Source organism: Camponotus floridanus, unplaced genomic scaffold (genome assembly GCF_003227725.1).
Source record: "Camponotus floridanus strain SB8 unplaced genomic scaffold, Cflo_v7.5 scaffold2, whole genome shotgun sequence".
NCBI classification, from domain to species: Eukaryota; Metazoa; Arthropoda; class Insecta; order Hymenoptera; family Formicidae; genus Camponotus; species Camponotus floridanus.
In genome coordinates, this window is record NW_020229325.1 from 7,028,642 (window position 1) to 7,050,140 (window position 21,499).

At 36.2% G+C, this 21,499-nt stretch overlaps 1 protein-coding gene across 4 annotated transcripts in view; it reads right to left on the reverse strand.

The window, feature by feature from the left end:
• LOC105255541 (membralin) overlaps positions 1 to 21,499 on the reverse strand; it is a 73,857-nt gene that overhangs the window by 31,094 nt on the left and 21,264 nt on the right. For all 4 annotated transcript variants that reach the window (XM_025408115.1, XM_011264858.2, XM_011264855.2 and 1 more), the window contains one exon: positions 14,181 to 14,313. In XM_025408115.1, the coding sequence (XP_025263900.1) occupies positions 14,181 to 14,313 (133 nt within the window). The remainder of the gene's footprint in view (positions 1 to 14,180; positions 14,314 to 21,499) is intronic.

Consider the following 21,499-nt stretch of genomic DNA (forward strand, 5'->3'; position numbering starts at 1 on the left):
CGCGCAAGTTTCTCCGTCATCTTATAATTTGAAGCGCAAGGTATCGCCGGTCCTTTTTCGAAAATGCGCTTGATAGAATGTTGACAAAATGTGCACAGTAACGACCATTTATGTTGAAAAAGTCGTTTTGAATTACACATGCCGAATGGAAATTTCATTTTGACAACGTCATAAAACCAAGCTTTGGCAAACATATGTTGGAGCCAAGTTTTAATGACATGCTGAATTAATACCCGCATCCGCCTTCCTTTCGTTACTCTTTTGCCATAAAAAGCCGTGCATTAAATTTCACATATGAAGTTTTGCTTATACTGACGAACTTGTACGAACGACTTTCATAAGATACAATTATTAAGAAGCGAATACAAACTACAATTCTCTAAAATGATGGGTAAATTAGAGTAAAAAGTGACACATTGTTATAATTTGAAAATGAAACGAAAATGCAATAATAATCAAATTAACATTAAAAGGACGACAATACGAGCAAATTAATAAGTTAGAAATAAAAATAAATAAAACAATTAATTATAAGTTCGTTTAATTAAAAGATCACAAACGTTTCGATTTAACTTAGTCTTCTTCAGCATCTTCTTATTAATTTGCTCGTATTGTCGGCCCTTTAATGTTAATTTGATTATTATTGCATTGCAATACACGAGCCTTCTAATTGTCATTATATCTATTATTGAAACGAAAATGTTTCGTTTTTAACGTAAGTAGAGGGAATGAGTGCTTTTCGATATGTCGAGGCAATGTCAAAATCGCTTCAGTTGGCTCAGATTTATAATCGCGATAGAAATCGTGCTGTATACAAATTAATTGCGCGAGTGGATCATTTTCGGGATACAAATCGTCCCGTCTCTTTCACTCTTTTTCAGATGGCAAGAACGCGGAGGAGCGAGTCGAGGGCGGTTAAAGGTTTAATGCCAAGTGGCGAAAAGGATGCTTAAAAGTGCACGGAAAAGCGTCGAGGGTGCTTAAAGCGGTCGGTCAAGAGTACATCCAAGTTTCGAGAGTGATAAAATTACAGCGCGACGTGAGTTGGCACCGACGCAAGCAACATGCAACTACCAACATGCAAAATACATACAAGCGCGATATGATATCGCGATGATACGGTATCGTTTTATATGACGCGCGAAATGAAAAAAGACGACGGATAGAGAGCGCGTGACTAGATAAACGGAGATCGGTTCGTCGAAAATTTCTCGCGCGTATAAACCGTATATACCGCGTGGCATCTGTAATCTTTATCGGGATTTAAAGCGAGATGCAGAGAGATTTGTATTCATTTTACGGCCGCATAGAGCGAGGGCATAGTCCGATCGCACAATGCGGAAGGCGATGGTATCAAGGCGTGAGCAGAGATTGCTGTCATCGTCGTTAATTCTCATTATCTCTTAATTTTATAAGCGTCTTCCTCTAACGAAACGGTACATTCTGTGCATACAACCGCTGCACTCGGGGATACAAAATTGTAAACCCCTCCCTCTTTCCCCCTCCTTCGTTTTCTCCATCTGCTAATTTCTTTCTCCTTCCGTTTCTAAAATACAGGGTCATTTTAATCTACTGAAATATCTCAAAATCCATAAGTTTAAGACAAAAATGTTTCAGACAAAGGTTGTATGGTTTCGAGGGGGCCATAAGAGGGTACCATTGGTTTGATCTTGAAGAGTCACCTAAAGGTCACGTAAAAATCACCTCCAACTTTTTAAATGGAACCGCCTACTTTTTATTATATATTCTTAAACTTATCTCGATATATTTTCTCTATGTGTTTTCTTTACACCAATTACACCTTTACACCAAATGATTCCTCTCATTATTTTGTACATAAAAGTATTAAGGTAAGATAATCGATAAATGAGTATTTTACAAGATATTTTACGGTTTATGTAAAATTAAGAAATGATTTCAAGTCTTATAACTCAAAAAGTACTTGAGGGAGAAATATTTTATTATAGTGTTTTGGAAAGCCCTCGAGATAAGCTACAAGAATATATAATAAAAAGTAGGCGGTTCCATTTAAAAAGTTGGAGACGATCTTCACGTGATCTTCAGGTAACTCTTCAAGATCAAACCAATGGTACCCTCTTATGGTCCCCTCGAAACCATACATCTTTTGTCGCAAACATTTTTGTCTTAAACTTATGGATTTTGAGATATTTCAGTCCGACAGATTACAATGGTCTACCTTGTATATCGGAAAAAAGAGCAAGAGAGGTGGAAGAAAAATTAAGCAAAGCTACACGCGTTTGATTAGAAGAATGTCGTTTTTTTTTTCTCAAGAAACTGATAGTTTTTCCATAATTAAAGAAAAAATGGCAAAAGTTTTATCACGTACATTTCTAATTAAATCGAAGAGATGAATTTTTCACGCGCGCAAGAGATATCGGCCAAGCCGAGAGATGTAGCGAACTTATTATAAGCTACTCTATCAAATGCCGAGCGCGTTTCCGCTCAAGATTGATGTTTCTTCGCAAAGACTGAAAAGCAACATTCGCGGCCGCCGAATCACCCTATCGGGGTTAACCCTATCTCGTTATATCAAAACACGATTAACCCTCGATGATGAACAAGCGTGCTCTACAAGTCTACTCGCGCTTTCGAGCATTTCCCTTCGCATTCGCACGCTATCGATCAATCTGGTTATCGGCGTCGGGAAAAATGCGAGGGCGAAAGCATCAAAGATTCCGATATTTCGTAATTGGAGCTTTTCCTCGCGCGCTTTACCCGTGAAAAGAAACTCTACAGAGAAGATGTATCGAAAAAAAGATCCCGGCACGTGTGTGGCTCCGCGTTTTGCGACGAGGCGACGACAATCCTCAAAATAAAATGCTTCTCAACCTATGTAGCTGACGCGAATTTGCGTTTTAATGTACAATTGTAAATGTACTCTTTATGTAGAAAAAAAAAGATGGATGTATTTTTTTTAAACTTGCGTTATATATAATTCTTTTAATACATATTATATATTTTACCGGTCCTCTCTTGAATTTTATTGAAAAAATATTTACAAAAGTCGCTTGAATTAAATTTGAGCGCGAAACTCGTTGAAAAAAATATATATTTTGAAGTAACATGCAACACACGGCAAAGATAATGAGTCTTTAACCGAAAGACCGTATTTTTTCTGGACACGGATGACAGTCTGTTTAGTATTCCAAACCGCGTGGTCGGGAGTCAAGACGATTAATTATGCCGGTTAATTATCTTACGACGACTAATTTTCTATCCGTTGTTTACGATTAATCATGCACCTTGTCACATGGCGAATACCATCCCGACTTTTCGTTTTGGACGAAATACCGTAAAACGTACAGTGCCGTTAAATGATATTAATCACACGAGTTGCAACATAGTTATTTCTTTCGGCGTATTTGGTCAACCGTGCCGTTAAAAAGCAAAGAATATACATTTTTTTGAAAAATAGCTAAAATATTTCAAATACGCTGTATAATAAATAAATAAATAAAGCGCAAATTTTAGTTCAAAAGCGATACATTTCTCTAGAAATAAAATAAATAAATAAATAAATAAAATAAACAAATACAGAAGAACTCTGGTAAAAAAACATAAATAAAATTCAAAATGTATTTATCGAAAAATGTCGTTCATCGATAAATATATGCGAAATATTCGTGTAATAGTTTTATATAAAATACATTCGTATAAATACGAGAATACCGATTCGAAATGTCGACTTTCTCTAAGCAACATTTTCTCGTTAATATTTTGAAGCGCTCGAATAATTTCATCGTAACTAGTCTCGCTTATTCTTGTTTTCCGGACTTGTCGAGCGACAGACAGACCTTTTCCGGATAAAACGCAAGTATAGGTACATATATAGGACGGAAGGCGGCAAGGGGGACCCCCGTAGCGTGCCGTGTTTCGGCACCCTGTCGCGAGGACAAAAGTAGCGCCTGATCGCGAAGGGGGCGAGAGGACGAAGAAAAGACGGTCCGCGGAAAATGAAGTCAGTTCTCGGTTCCATCAAGCGGCCGTCAGGGAGTCGACCGCCTGTACCGTTCGCCTGGCGCCTGTCTGACGCCCCCCCTTTTGCCACCCTCTCGCCCCGTCTCTCTCTTTTTCTCCGCGCGAGATATTCGAGACGAACGAGACACCCTGATTAAAACGCCAACTCTCCCAGGATATCGGGCTCCAGCTTCGTCGGTCTTCCTTTTTTTTCCCTCACCTCCTCTCCCTTTCTCACCTCCCGCGGTATGTCCACCTTCGGAAAGTAAATATCGGCAGAACGGAGAAACTAATTATAGTTTCTCAGGTGAACGTTCCTGCGCAGCCGAGTAAAAAAAATGTGACTTAAGGTTTCATTCGCTATTGAAATCCGGTCGCCACGCAACCGGGGGGTGTACTCGTAAAACAGAGGAGCGGCTTAAGCTTAAGATCACTCGCGCGATTAAATGTACAACGCGGAACAGGTCTCAGACAGAGAGAATTGTAGGCGTTCCAGAGAGAATATTTCCTCGTGTCCGGTTTTCGTTTTCTTCAAAATATTCTAGCTACATCGTCGTGATAATATTCTATCGATACTTGAAGAATTGTATCTTATATATTCGGAACTAAAAACGGACAGATTTCTTTGTTCTTTTTTTCAGCATTTTCAATAAAATAATAAAATTTATTGATTAATAAAATAATAAATTTTTTAATTTTGCAAAATAAATAGAAAACATATAATCTAGCCAATTTCCATAAACTCTAAATTATACGACAATTGATATTAATTGTAACAACGGTAGGGATTTAATTAACTAATCGTCCGCTGCGAAAAAAAATTTTCGAAAAATATAATCGCCGAAATCTGTTAAAGCCTCGCACTCTGGAAAGTGGAACACTTCGGCAAACGAGCTCGTTCATCGCGTTCGAAGATAAATCGAAGACGCGGATGACGAGACGACGTGCAATTTCTAGCCGACGCGACGTTTAGATCAATTTAACGCGCCAAACACGATAAGTGCTCGCCGAAGAGAGCGAGCTGTTTTTGAATCGATTCGCCACTTTTGTGCGCGATATAATTTCGCGATACGACCGAGGATTTTCCAGGCGCGGGCAATTTGAGATCATCGGCCCCGCCTAACGCGCGGGATGTACCGCGGCATCTCTCTTTCTCTCTCCTTCCTGCGCGCGCGCGCGCGCGCCACACGGTATATAGATATATACACGTAATGTTTGCACTGTAATTTTCCACCCAACTCGTCGGGGCTCCCGGTCGACGGCGGAGCCACCCGACCAATCCACCCTTCACCCATAACGCTGAAATAACACCCCACGCAGCCCCCGCCGCACTCGTGCTATGTGTTTACGAGTGCCTACATATCCGCGTGCGCGGGCGCGAGCGTGCATGTGTAACCAGGAACGAGAGAGGGGGGTGGAGGGGGGAGAGAGGGAGGGGATCGTGTGTTATTTATATAATTGCTCAATAGCCTCAATTACGGACCTTATTCAATCATAATCATCCACCGGTGTTATTTGCGGACAAGCCCAGCTGATTGTAAGCACTCGACGCTCCGCGCCCCTCCGCGCCCTCCGCCTCGCCTCGCCTCGGCGACGCCCGCGCTCACGAAAACGCAAGCCCTATCTCTCTTCCGGAAGCCTGGATAAGGGTATAGAAATTTATGCGCGTCGTCTCCCGCCGTCGCCCGCTTTCGTCTCCCTTTCGACGCGAATCGAACGCACGTGTCCGAGATGCGTCTTCATTCCGCTCAATCTCCCATGTATCGCAATTTTGAAGGGAAAAATTCGCCGCCGTTGCGCATCCGTTATTCCGTGATTAAGGATGTTTTGTACCTGTTTTCCAAATATTGAGAATTTAATGAAAATTGTACAGAATGTCCTTACATATTTTTAGAATCTTCGGTACAATTTTGAAATCGATTCACTAAAGCGTTCGCAAGTTGTAAGGATTTTAATTTGCACACCGAATTAACGTGTGTGTTCTTATGGGAAACGTATAACCACGTCGAATTAATTATTTTTCTATTTTTTTTTATGTCGATAAAAAGCATTTTTATTATGTCAGAGTTTTTTTGTAAAATGTAAGATTCATTTTATTACCTTCAAGATATTTCAGAAATATATAGGAAAAAATGTGTGCGCTTTGAAATTAATTATTTTTCTATTTTTTTATGTCGATAAAAAGCATTTTTATTATGTCAGAGTTTTTTTGTTAAGATTCACTAAAAGCGTTCACAAGTTGTAAAGACTTTAATTTGCACCGAATTAACGTGTGTTCAAATGGGAAACGTATAACCACGTCGAATTAATTATTTTTCTATTTTTTTTTATGTCGATAAAAAGCATTTTTATTATGTCAGAGTTTTTTTGTAAAATGTAAGATTCATTTTATTACCTTCAAGATATTTCAGAAATATATAGGAAAAAATGTGTGCGCTTTGAAATTAATTATTTTTCTATTTTTTTATGTCGATAAAAAGCATTTTTATTATGTCAGAGTTTTTTTGTTAAGATTCACTAAAAGCGTTCACAAGTTGTAAAGACTTTAATTTGCACCGAATTAACGTGTGTTCAAATGGGAAACGTATAACCACGTCGAATTAATTATTTTTCTATTTTTTTTTATGTCGATAAAAAGCATTTTTATTATGTCAGAGTTTTTTTGTAAAATGTAAGATTCATTTTATTACCTTCAAGATATTTCAGAAATATATAGGAAAAAATGTGTGCGCTTTGAAATTAATTATTTTTCTATTTTTTTATGTCGATAAAAAGCATTCTTATTATGTCAGAGATTTTTTGTTAAATGTAAGATTCATTTTATTATCTTCAAGATATTTAAGAAATATATGTGCGCTTTGAAATTAAGGATGTTTTGTACCTATTTTCAAAATATTGAGAATTTAATGAAAATTGTACAGAATGTCCTTACATATGTTTAGAATCTTCAGTACAATTTTTAATCGATTCGCTAAAGCGTTCACAAGTTGTAAGGATTTTAATTTGCATCGAATTATGTGTTCTTATGGGAAACGTATAACCACGTCGATTCAAATGACAAAAACACATGGAAATAATATTCAGAATTTGTTGAAAATTTGCAAAAGTTTAGATACAGAGGAAATATTTGGTCAAATAATATTATACAAGTATTAACTGGTTAAAAAAATATTAAATATAATTTAATAAAGTTAGCCATGTATCTGCTACAAGGCGAAATTCTCTGCCAAAAGTTAATCATTTCGATTAACAAAATTCGGAATATTTCAGTAAAAACGCAATAAATATTAAAAAATACATTTCTGCACTAAGATCAAATTGTAATATTTCACACAATTTCTCATACTCAAAATACATTAAGAATGAATATTCGTCAATATTGATTTTCAGCTACTTTTTGCTGGGATTGTGCATACAAAACATCCTTAATATCCCATTATGCGATTGTTGTATCCAGATGTTTGCTCGTTTACGCACCTTGATCGCGTTAATCGAACGAATTTATCGATATATCTCGCTCTTTCGAGATACCACGATTTTTCTATTTACGAGACGAAATGCGAAAGATAGTTTCCGACTTTAAATGGAACCGAATATTCGACATCTACAAACTAGAGAGAAAAGAAAGAGAGAGAGAGAAATTCGGATCCGGATTCACGTTACGGATCTAAAATGAAGTGCACGTCTCTCTTGACAATCCCTATAGTTCCATATATCGCGTGAAACAACGTTTCTTCCTTTCCTCTATTTCTCCGATTGCACTGTCACCATCTCGCTAAAGTGGACACATCCTAATTCCATCAAGAAGGTGAAATAATCGCGGAGAAACAGCGCGAAAACCCGATCGCAGCCAGAGAAAGATATTACATCGAATACGTCCGATGCTCGGCTAACGTTTCTCAAGACGAATGTCCAGCGTGTCCTTTCGTTGACGATTAATGAGAAATATCGCAAAGATATACTTAAACTCACATTTGTAAATATCGTGTAGGAATTTTGAATTTTTTCGTTTCCGCTCGGAAAGTTTTTATTTATATAAATTTCTTTTTAGTCGCGTTTTAATCGAGAGACTTATAATATATAAAAAAAAATTTCCGAAAATATCAGTCTGATAATTAAAAAAGCAAGAAGAGGTATAACATCTCGCGGGATCCATCATACCCGACGATCCATTCACTTCAATTTATGAAGGATCGTCCGACTTTTCATATCCGTACCGTGGCGCGAATGTATTTGAAATTAATTTGTACACATAAAGTTATTTACAATTTTATATTAAAAATTTACAGTGTTGAATAGAATATTCATACAGAATTCTGCAATTTGATACTATCATATTTTGTTAATCGCGAGCACAATGAAAACAATCATCTCCCTCTGCGAAAAAAACAAGGGAGAAGAGGGAACAAGCCGAGAGAGGCTTGCTTTGTCAAGAGATAATATAGGAAAAAAGGAGAAAACCAAAGCGAGAGAGAGACGCGGACTTGTAGCTGAGAAGCTGTACTTGAATTAAATTAAAAATACATTCTTTTCAACTAGCCCGAGCGCATCTAAAACCACCCTTAGACATCACGGTGATCGCTTATATAAGTTCTCGACTGCCATGCGCATTCGGAGGAAATTTTATCTCAATGAATCCCACTCTCTTTTTCCATTATCTATTCACGTACCAGTTGCAAAAATTGAGCTCGTCCAAATTAACGTCATCCCGTGTTTCATGTCTGATTAGCCCTTATCGCAAATAACGTCTTCATCTTTCTTTTCCAATTCGCGACAATCGTTATCTCACCGTTCATTCAGAGCGTGCAATCTTTATGAAAGCAAAAGAATATCGATGTTATATATAAGGCTAACTTGGGAAAAAAAGGACGACGATGGATTCGAGATTATCCGGCAAACTTGGTGAGACTCTCTTCAACAAAGCACTTTTCTAATTGTTTTCGAGGACGAAACGTGTACACACGCACAGCTTTGCACGGTTACAACACGCTTAAAATATAGCGAGCCTTCGTCGAACAAATGGATGAAACTCTTACCACGAGATTGAGGCTTTAACGTCGATTGTACGAAAGCAATTGCTCGATTGCGTTTATCTTTTAAGATTTTTCAGAGAAATAATTTGTAAAATGTTATGTTTTTATTATCTATCTTTGATCGAGAAAATGAAAATAAATAGAAATAGTTTCTCATACAATTATTTCGTTGATGTAAAATAAATTAAATACCGAGGAAATAATGCGAGTTGCGTGTGTTTATATAACATATTAATACAAAAATAATACAAAATATAAATTAACACAAAAATAATAAAATTGAAAATTACGAAAACATAAAATATCTTATTAAATGAAAAGTTTCCGTAAAAGTATAAATACATCATACATCCCATTCCTTTATCAGGAACACGTGTGCGAAAAATAAATGTAAGGAATATTCCAAACTGTAATTGAATGGTGACGTCATTCCGCGAAATCTGTAGTCGAATAAGAAATATATGACAATGCTCAAGTTCCCCATATCGTACAAGTATCAGTTGGTCGCGATCATTCAAGTTTCTCAACACTATTCGCCCCTAGCAATGTCTATCTGTCACATCATTTTTCCCACCTCGTACGCGCCCCCCATTCTGACTTTTTCTCTTCGCAGTTTTACTTTAACCCACAAGAATGGCGCGTCGTGACAGAAACAGGCCAAACTCGCGAAGCTTTCGTTATATATACCGTATATATAGCTGTACAAAGCATCGATGTTGATGGAGAAAAGAAGAAAAGGGATTTGATATTTATCGCGTATAATTGTTGTGCGCTGAGAAAGAGCGCAATAAAGGTACATCGAGTACCAAAGTGAGGCTTTTACAGAAATCAATAAGAAACAGCGTTACCGAAGCACTTACTCGAAGAGCAAAAACCAAGCGACGATATCATTTTTAATGGTGTACGCGAAAAAGCTTCAGACTTGGGTTTCTTAGAGACTAGTCTTTTTTGCATAAAATCATTCATGAAAAGAATAAAAAATAGAAAAGTATATTTTAAAATAATATTCATATATTCAATACATCCAATATATCCATATGTGATACTGATTAACAGATTGCATCATACACATGATAATTAAAATTTTGCACTTGTCGTGCGATTTAACGAAAAGTTTTACGTGCTCGCCGACTTCTTTGCCTCTTCGTCATCCGTGCAGGTTTACGAATGACATCGAAACGCACCAGAAACTAAATACAGACTATCGAGCAAGCCGTATAAACGAAAGTCGGATTCCTAATTAAAAGCGAATGACCCGTGAAAACAGTGATGTCGACTGGCACCCTAATGCACATCTAGCGTAACCCGCACCTAATCCGTGAACCGTTTAAAACGTCCTACATACGGAAAGTCCGCTATGCAGTTATGCAAATGTTTGAAACCTGGGGAAAATGAGATTAGTCTGGGAGGTAAATTGTCATGAGAGTTATAATGCCAATCTGATAGTATTATACATCTTTATTCATCGAAAGAAAGACTTGATAATTTTCTTGACGGATATTCAAAGGACATTGACATTGATATTACTATGCGAATTTTGATTCTTAATCAATTGATCAAATTAATATACAGGGTGTTTCAGACCACCCATTGAAAAATTAGAGAAGTGGTTATTTCAAAAAAGTAAAAACATTTTCTTTATAAATCGCGTGCGTTCTATCGAATGGTGATATTTTCAACTTCTGGTTCCGGCCGGAAATAGGCGATTCAGACCGGAAGTGCGTTTTTTTTAATGGAACCCCCTATTTTTCATTGCATATTCTTGTAGCTTACCTCGAGAGCTTTCCAAAACACTATAATAAATTATTTTTCCATAAAGTACTTTTCGAGTTATGAGGCTTGAAATCATTTCTTAATTTTACATAAATCATAAAATATCTTGTAAAATATTCATTTTTCGATTATCTTACCTTAATACTTTTATGTACAAACTAATGAGAGGAATCAATTGGTGTAAAGAAAACACATAGTTGTTTCTAAGAAAAAATATGTAATTTGCAATTAACAATTCCATATTTTTTCTTAAAGACAACTATATGTTTTCTTTACATCAATTGATTCCTCTCATTATTTTGTACATAAAAGTATTGAGGTAAGATAAACGAAAAATGAATATTTTACAAGATATTTTATGGTTTATATAAAATTAAGAAATGACTTCGAGCCTCAAAATAACTCGAAAAGTACTTCATAGAAAAATAATTTGTTATAGTGTTTTGGAAAGCTCTCGAGGTAAGTTACAAGAATATGCAATGAAAAATAAGGGGTTTCATTTTAAAAAATGCACTTCTGGTCTGAATCGCATATTTCCGGCCGGAACGAGAAGTTGAAAATATCACCATTCGATAGACCGCACTCGATTTATAAAAAAAATGTTTTTACTTTTTTGAAATAACCACTTCTCTAGTTTTTAAATGGGTGATCGGAAACACCCTGTATATCAAACATTCTAATCGAAATCTGGGAAAATTTTGAGAAACTTGATGCAGATTAAGATGCGGATACTTTTAATATGATTGCTTCGATTATAAATATATCGAAAGATTTAATTATCCAATTATCCTCGATACCTAATGACGATAGTTATCTTTTGTCTCTTTCAAACTTTGATTAACGCGCGTACAAGCATAATAATCGTTTCGTTAGACGAGTGACGGCGTGTCACTCGTTTCACGGAGGACAATTTGATTTGTCTTGCAGACACGCGTCGCCCTCGATAACGATCTCGATTACTCCTACCCGAGGCACTGCTTCGCTCACGCCGATTAGAATTGATCCTAATTACACCTCAGTGTAAATCCCGTATTAGAAGACTCTGCGATACACGGGGCGGGACGCAGCGTTACTTGGGCCGTTGCTCGGAGACTCGAATACCATTACCGGCGTCAGATCTATTTAATTGTTGCTAATGCCAGTCCTAATGATCCGTTTCCAATCTCCAGTCCGATTACAAACCCAGCCTCCGCCGATTTTCACCAAGCCCGATACAAATCGGAAATACATCGAGCGTAAATCCATCTTGTCTTGAGCAAAGTAGAATTATACGAAGCATTAGCGAGGAATTTCCCAAGTGTTTGCAAAGAGAGAGAAAGAGAGAGAGAGAGACAATCTTGTGTCTTCTTTCCTTAAAAAAAAAAAAAAAAAAAAAAATCAAAATTCTTTCAAAAATAAAATATTGTGAAAAAAGAGAATTAGTGAGAAAATGCAAAAGATGTCTCGCATCTGAAATCTTCGAAAAGATCCATTAAAGACTTGGAATGGCTCTGTGAAAGCGCGGACCGATAATAATGAAATCTCTAGCATTGCTTAGAGCTCCCGAGTGGGAATCCAGGACTTCCAGGATCAGTGTAAGTTCGTCGTTGGCGACAGCTTTGTTTAATCGTCACCTAATGTCTCTCTAATGTTTCGGTCTTACCCTTCGTTCGTCCAGGGAAATTGCCTCGCGGTACAGTCCTTTCCGGAGATCTAAGCTACACAGAGCGTAAAGCTCGGATCTCTATTGCGAAGTTCTCAGCTCGACCTCGCTTTGACGTCTCTGTGTAGGATCAACTGGATTGTTGAATCAGCGAATTGCCGTTCGATGTTTGCGGAATGTGCATAGATCGTTGTGCGTTTATAACTACAGATCAACGGGCATCTCTCTATAGAAAGGACGTTCAAATCCGATTGATCAAGCTCAACGTTAATCGTACCATCAGAATACGTCAAATGATTAGAGATACGTCTATGTGCGCGTATGTATATTTGCCGGATCATTAATAACAAATGGCCTCTTAATTCGACTATCCGGATATATTTACAGCGTTGAGCAAGAGGAAAATTATCAATTGGAATCAAAATACAAATCAAAATACAATTGAACCTCAAACGTACGTAACAACATTGTATAAATACTATGATACGTTATATAAAGAATATCTCAAAATTACTAAACTTGCAAACTTGAAACTTTCAAATTTTCTTATTAATCTAGAGATCATTTTTTCTTAAAAATCGAGACATTGGTAATTTTTGAGTTGTAAATGATTTAAAAAGAATGCCTCTTAATTCGATTATCCAGATATATTTACAGCGTCGAGCAAGAGGAAAATTATCAATTGGAATAAAATCAAAATACAATTGAACCTCAAACGTAACAACATTGTATAAATACTATGATACGTTATATAAAAAATATCTCAAAATTACTAAACTTTCAAACTTGAAACTTTCAAATTTTCTGATTAATCTGGAGATCATTTTTTCTTAAAAATCGAGACATTGGTAATTTTTTAGTTGTAAATGATTTAAAAATAATGCCTCTTAATTCGACTATCCGGATATATTTACAGCGTCGAACAAAAGAAAAATCATCAATCGGAATAAAATCAAAATACAATTGAACTTCAAACGTACGCGACAACATTTTATAAATACTACGATACGTATAAAGAATATCTCAGAATTACTAAACATCCTTTCAATAGCAAATTTTCTGATTAATCTGGAGATCATTTTTTCTTGCTAAAAATTGAGACATTGATAATTTTTGCGTTATAAAAGATTTACAAAGGATGCTTTCCGCAAGCTTTATAAAGTTAAAAAATTAACAAAGCTATATTCTTAACTTTAGAAATAAAATCTACCTTAACAAATACTTAATTTAAGACTTGATTACAAAAATATATGATGAGAAAAAATGCAAACAAAAATGATGACTTTCTTTGACATTTTCGCTAAGAAAATAATTGATGAAAAAATTTGTTAATTGTCATTTTAAAAAGACATTCGATGATTTTTAGATATTCAATATAAAAGCATGCAAAACAAATGCTACGTGTCATATTTTCACGTAAAAATGAGCTCCATGTGATTATTGGACTATTTTAAAAGGAGATTTATCGAAAACAGATGTTTCGGCTACAGGCTACCGGATTAAAGCGAAAGATTGCTCGCTACATCCGACAACGCAAAGCTCATCCTTTACTTTAATACAACTTAATACAACTACTAATTCTTTTTAATTAAATGCTGTTCGGATATCATTCTGTGTATTTTCCGGGATACACCTTTCTAATTTTTTTCCTTTTATTAATTAAATCTTTCACTCGTGATAATCGCATTAAAAGACGAATGCAAATGATGTTTGATATTCAAAATCTTAGAAAAACTAATAGTAGAGCCACGTACCTTAACCAGTGTCTCTTTGTCAGAGCTGTATGGCAGCAGATGGCATCGTATTGATCGGCAAGCCACACTATCAAGATTATGTAAAACGCGGTGGTTGTGTCATTGAAAAATTCGGACATAAGCGCCTCCATTCCTGAAAATAAAAGACAGAAATATTTGATGAATCTGAAGAAAAGCTTTCGCTTTTCCTCTTAATATTTCATATTAAAAATGAGGCTTGTTTTGTGCTTTATTTGAAATCGGACATTTACAAATTACGATGATAAAACGAGTGCTCGCGAAAAGTATAACGTTTAAAATATAGCACACATATATTTTGTCTTTGTCCGTTATATATATGCCGTTGATTGGTAGAAAATATATGGTAAAGAAAAAAATGGAAGTATATTAATGATAACACACCGTGCTGCGCTTATTTAACAGAAAATCTCTTTCAGTCTATCTGTCGCAAAATAAACACGCATGTATATAAATCGCAACATATTTAACCAATTTTCAACTGCGCTCGTCATCAAACTATATTAAAATTTTAACGTTGTGAATAAGAAGATTATAATATTCGAAATTTCCACCTGTCGTCATTCCATTGACTTTTCTAATGTACTGCAATTATAATCTCTTGTAATTCTCATAATTTTGTAACGATCAATACACATGATATAAAAATGTATTAAAAATTGTATTAATTTAATAGTTTGTGAATTGAATGAAAAAGGAATAGTACTCGATAATTGCAATCAGATGCTATCGATATATATTAACGTTCGATGCTATCAATATCGGATAATTTCTACGCAATTAAAACTGCAACCAATATGCGATTCGTTTTGCATGAATTTAACATGGTGTACGGCCATTAATGATGTAAAAACGATGCGTCGCATCGATTCATCTTATCATTCCGCGAACGTTAAACGTTCAATCTTACTTAACGAGTGAAATATTACCGCGAATTATAAAACAAGAACGCACGATGTAAACACATGCGAAATACATATGTATACGATATATTCTCTAGCGTGTTTCCTAATGGATTGTAACGATACGAGCACCCATGGGAAACCGTGCGGAAATGACAAAAGTATTGTAGGGCGTGCCCTGGCCGGATCACGAAAGTGCGAAAACGACCAAGTTGAGGTACGTCGGCCAAGACTTGATTAATGACAATGCCAAAGGCTTTCCTCGGAATCGAGGAATCGGGATACGATTTATACGTTTTTTCGTCAATATATTTTGTCAGTATATTTTGGCTAAATTTGAAAAATAATAATAACTCTCTTAGAAATGGAATATTACTTTGAGTATTTTTGACATAATCATTTTTTAAACAACCAACACTTCTCAAAGTCAGTTTAACATTCTAAGAAAAGTTCAAGTGAATCTTGAAATAATCGTGAACCTTGACATAAAAAAATAATCAAATTTACTAAAATGTTTCTATTACGAATAATTTAAATTAAATAAAACAATTACTATTATATTAATGTCCTCAGCATTTCTTACGAGTTCTTGCAACTATTTTTTCATATAATTTTTAATTAATTTGTACGTTATTTTTACATTACACTTAAAGTCACGATAACAAAAAATAAATGTAAAGCATTGTGTCAATTATTTAACATTTTTAGGTTTGTCAATAAGTAACATACGACGAATGAGTTATTTTAACTTCAAATTTGGACTTTCTGGGACATGTGAAAAATGTTACAATTAACATTTTTTATTTTTTCTGTGCATGATTCCTGAAAAAAAAAACAAAGAGGAAAAAATATAAAGTATAAAATAACAATTAGAGAAATCAATCCCAAATAATAGCCGAGTAATGAATTGCTCGAGGCAACGAGGCTCGCGCGAGACAGAGTAAATATGACATGCGGAGATCGCGAAAAGCAAAGAAAAGCATTCTCGTCCCCGATTGCCACCCTCTGTTTACGCTCGCGCACGTGATCGAGCCGGTATTGGATCAAAGTCGCCCGGCTCCGACTCGCTCTTCGAAAAATGCTCTCGTAAGAGAGCAGCGCGTATATTACGCGCGGGGGATCCTGGCAGTGCTAGATGAAGGTGCCCGCAGACGGAACCAGCGAGGATGGATGATCCCGGGACTAAGGGCGCGACGTTAGATAATTAGTTTCTCGATCGGACACACAACGCGACGGTACACATGAAAGAAAACAACACCGCGGGAATGCTAATGAGCCGGGCCCACGTCGTTCGTATCCTTGCGGATGTACACGGACGGGATACAAAAGTACAAATCGACCGAGAGACGTGGTCTGACAGCCCGCTCGCGGAAGGAGGGGAAAAAAGGGGCGACACGACAACGTGAGAAATTACTTCTTAAGAGAGCGAGGGCGGCCGATTGTCTCGCGAAGAAAAGAAAAATCACTTATGCCGCTATTGTAACGTAATGTCGTGCTCGCATTGGGATTCTTATACAAATGTACGAGCTGCCCACAAATTAGCGCCCCTCTTTATTTTCTATAGCTTCTCCGACATATTTATGAAATCGATCTGTCCTCGAGAACGATCATCGCAATCTTCTCGAATCAATATAGAGCTTTTCGGGAAAAAATGTAGAAATGAAATTTTTATTTTTAATTCTTAATAAGCCAAAGCTTGAATCTTGCTTTTTATTGACATAAAAAAACATTTACATTTAACAAAAAAACTTTGACATAAAAATGCTTTTTATCGACATAAAAAAATAGAAAAATAATTAATTTCAAAGTGTACACATTTTTTTCCTATATATTTCTGAAATATCTTGAAGGTAATAAAATGAATCTTACATTTAACAAAAAATTTTGACATAAAAATGCTTTTTATCGACATAAAAAAATAGAAAAATAATTAATTTCAAAGCGCACACATTTTTTTCCTATATATTTCTGAAATATCTTGAAGGTAATAAAATGAATCTTACATTTAACAAAAAATTTTGACATAAAAATGCTTTTTATCGATATAAAAAAATAGAAAAATAATTAATTTCAAAGCGCACACATTTTTTTCTATATATTTTTATATATCTTGAAGGTAATAAAATGAATCTTACATTTAACAAAAAAAAATTATTCAAAAGAAAAATCGATAAAATAAGCAAAAATTTCGAGATACATCTCGTTATCAACTAATTGTATCAACGTTTTACTACTTGAGAATTAAAGTAATGGACGCTTGAAAGTCAGTAGGATGATTTTGTCAACAGCCTGGCGACCCATGAATCGTGTCCGTGAAAGGATCGTTAACATCGGATAATACGAGGATAATGCACTCGTTTAAATGCATACTAGTCGGGCATTATCTCATCGTGCAGGTAAGCCTCTAAAGCGATATCCTGACCAAGCATACGTAGAATTCACCGTCCAACTTCCGATCTCATCCCCGTCTTCCCGTCTTCTCAATTTTTATAAAGAGACGTTCAAATTCCAATAATCTCTCTTATAACGCTGAAATTGCGCGGGTGCAATTACTCCGAAAATGCTCCGATTTATGCTGCCAGTATTTTTCTATATAAGATAGAGATCAGATCGTCATCGAATCATGACTATTTCACAAGACTTTATTAGACAAATTGTGTACTATCTCATCAAATGAATGATGATGAAAAAGAATCTTCGCTCTTTGACATGAGCGTAATTTGCCATTCGCTTTTGGATCGCTTTGAATCGCTCGAGCTCAGATGACGGTTAAAATGAAAGCCATGAAACGGATGTTGTCAATAAGCGAATGTGCTAAATAACAGCGGCGAATGGATGGAACGGCGCAATTTTGCCACCGACTCTCTGATTGTGAGGTTCATGAGTCATAACTAATTCGAGGTCATGGCAATATGCATGGTCGACGCGATCTTTCGCATAATTGAGTAGCACGCATTGTTGCCGGTTCACGTCCGCAATTCTCGCCGACACTTGTCGGTCGATCGAGCGCAAACCTGGACCTTACGTGACAATAATTTGTTCTAGTTGATAACGAGAGCTGAATCGCGACAAATAAAAATAATTACAAGAAATTAGGACATTATAAAAAACAAAAGATCCGACAGGGTTATCGTTTTCGGATAAAAAAATGCGAAAACTTAGTAAACGAGCAAATTATGTTTCACGCGGCTTCTGAAAAGGACACTCGACGAAAAAGGAGATTTCACGCTCCCCCCTTGAATACGCGTACACTAAATACGCAAAATATTCATTCGCGATACGCGAAATAATACTGGAATGTGCGTCGCACGCTTTCTGAAGAGCTAATAATGTGGTTAATCAATGGTCAACTGTGTACGGCCATCGCTCACGTGTCATCGGCATCGAGTAGAGCTTGGCCGGTGCCAATATTCCGCGCAGCCCGGCAGAATCCCCATCTCTCCATCCCCATCCCTCTAATGGACATAATATTTCCCGCTGACCAACCACTGCGAACATGTTTGAGCTCGATCGGACGCGAGATTGAACGCGTGTTTGGCTTTGATCGAACGCAAATGAATACAAACGGCTGGATCCTTGTGCAATTCTTTCGTCAACCGAGATCCGAAGCGCGAGGATTGTTACGATATTCAATACGCATAATTTCATCACGATAAACCCGCAAACGTCATTCGCGAATAGAGAGAGAGATCATTGTTTTAAGAGAAATCTCCATTAAAAAAACCTTTTAAAGATATTTTGATGGTATGTACAATCCCAGCAAAAAGTAGCTGAAAATCAATATTGACGAATATCCACTTTTGGTGTATTTTGAGTATGAGAAAAATACTACAATACATATTACAATTATAAATAAATATTACAATTTGATCTTAGTGCAGAAATGTATTTTTTAATATTTATTACGTTTTTATTGAAATATTCCGAATTTTGTTAATCGAAATGATTAACTTTTGGCAGAGAATTTCGCCTTGTGACAGATACATGGCTAACTTCATTAAATTATATTTAATATCTCTTTAAGCAGTTATTACTTGTATAATATTATTTGAAAAGCAAATATTTCCTCTGTACCTAAACTTTTCAACAAATTCTGAATATTATTTCCATGTGTTTTTCTCATTTGAATCGACGTGGTTACACGTTTCCCATAAGAATACATGTTAATTCGGTGCAAATTAAAATCTTTATAACTTGTGAACGCTTTAGTGAATCGATTTAAAAATTGTACTGAAGATTCTAAACATATGTAAGGACATTCTGTACAATTTTCATTAATTCTCAATATTTTGAAAATAGGTACAAAACATCCTTAAAAAGATAGTTCTCAACATGTAGATTAATTTCATAGGATGTTTTGGAAAGCTCTCGACCGCAACTATATAAATATGTAATCAAAAAAGTGCGAAGCTGTGGTCCAAAAATCAATCTTATTGGTTCAAACTTCTTCAAAAATCTACCACTTTGGATGGCTGTAGCTGAAAATCTCGAATTTTTAGAGCTTCATGCCCATGGACGCTTTTAATCTACATATTGAGAACTACCCTTTTTGCAAAACATTTGACCGAAAGCCATTTTCCACAAGGATTCCGCGGGATCCTTTTTCTAAAAATATTTTATACATGAGAGATTATTTTATAGAAAGAGATTCGTTACTAATAAGGATCTCAACCGAAGTTGTACAAGTCGGAATCCCCATCGGAAACACACTCGCGTCGTACAAACTCGCTGTATAAACTCGCAAATCTCCTTTCGCGAAGTGACTGTTGACGTGAAATAATTACAAGTGAAATCATGCTCATCAAAGCGCGGAAGATTTAGTCGAGGACCAATCAGGACTCGTATCAACCGTTGTACGTCGAAGAGCTACGTAAGTATCGTAGAGAGTAGTGGATCCCGATCAAATTATCCGCCACAATAGCAAGATCTTGGCTTTGCTGATGCTAACATTGTACCAGAAACGGCTTTGGAGCCGGAGAGAGACAGAGGGATTAGACTAGGGTTTAAGCTGATCTAGCGATCGCATGATTTAAGGCAAGTCCAGGCATCGACATTAACATTACGTAAACATTAGCGTGAAAAAGGAGGATTGTACACTGAGAAAAATCGCTTGATTGTACCAACAAGACGTATATGATTGAAGGTTAATGCATTTTGGTTAAATCAAACAAGAATTTCTAGTTTTATTATAAGACTCGATTTTTTATAACTAGAACGTTTAATAGATTTTATAAGAATTTGATTAGTATTTTGTGGATCTATAAAATTTCTTGTTACATTAATTTTTTTGCTTGCTTAACTTAACTCATATTCAATATTTGCCATGAAATGTATATAAAGAACTAGTATTAACATTAAATGCAAGATATATTTTTTTCCTCTTACGAGCAGTAGTGCCAGAAAGAGGACGCTAGCTCTCTGATTGTGTGTGTTTGAGCTGCATCCTTTTCTTGCATCGCTGTTTTATCAGTTTAATTTCTAACAAACTGAATTTAAAATAATTTATTCAATAATCTGGATTAAATTTATCCAATAATCTTGTTAGAATTCAAAATATTAAACAGACTTTTGAAATCAGATGGAAAGAATTTTAGACGACTTGGTGCTGGTTTAGGAATTTAGTATTATTAACAAGAAAATTTGGTAAATTTAACAGGAAGAAATTAATCACAGTCATCTGGTAATTCCTACAAGAATTCTGGTTCCATTTTCCAACAGACATACTGATTGAATCTATCAGAATTTTAATTAATGCAACCAGATTTTTTTCTCAGTATATCATCATCCATAGTTTCGTTCCTCGTATTAGAAGATTCGAAACGATGCGTACCTAACCGCGTGAAAACCGCCTAACATAGTTTGTGCATTTTTGAAATTACGTCACGATTATCTCATTCTACATGTACCGTAGATTTGCAATTGAAATTTCTCGCGTTTTTATCGCGATTCCAGTCCAGCGATTAAAGACCATCCGCTTTAATCCACAAACGTTGAGACGCTCGCGTTCACGTGCCTGTATAAAATATGCTAATATGTATACGGGCAGGGCTCCGTCGACGTTGTAAGCAGATAAACGGAATGGCAACGGGTGCAACGTGTTCTGACCGTCTCTGAAAATGTGTTTACAGCGTGTTAGGCGGTCGATCATGCGTCACTGATGTACAGAGGCGCCGGTGCCTTCATTCTTTGACGTTCCATTATGCAAAATCGTCTTTCGCGTCTTCCACCTAATGCCAAATGCCGAACGACGTGTGGACGATTTGACGTGAATTCACGCTGATGATGCCGCGGGCAACCGCCAGACAAAATACTGCCCATCGACGACGAACACGGGGACCGAATATTGAAAAAGAATACACCAAATCGAACGGCAGATAGCGCCGAGAAAACGCAAGACGA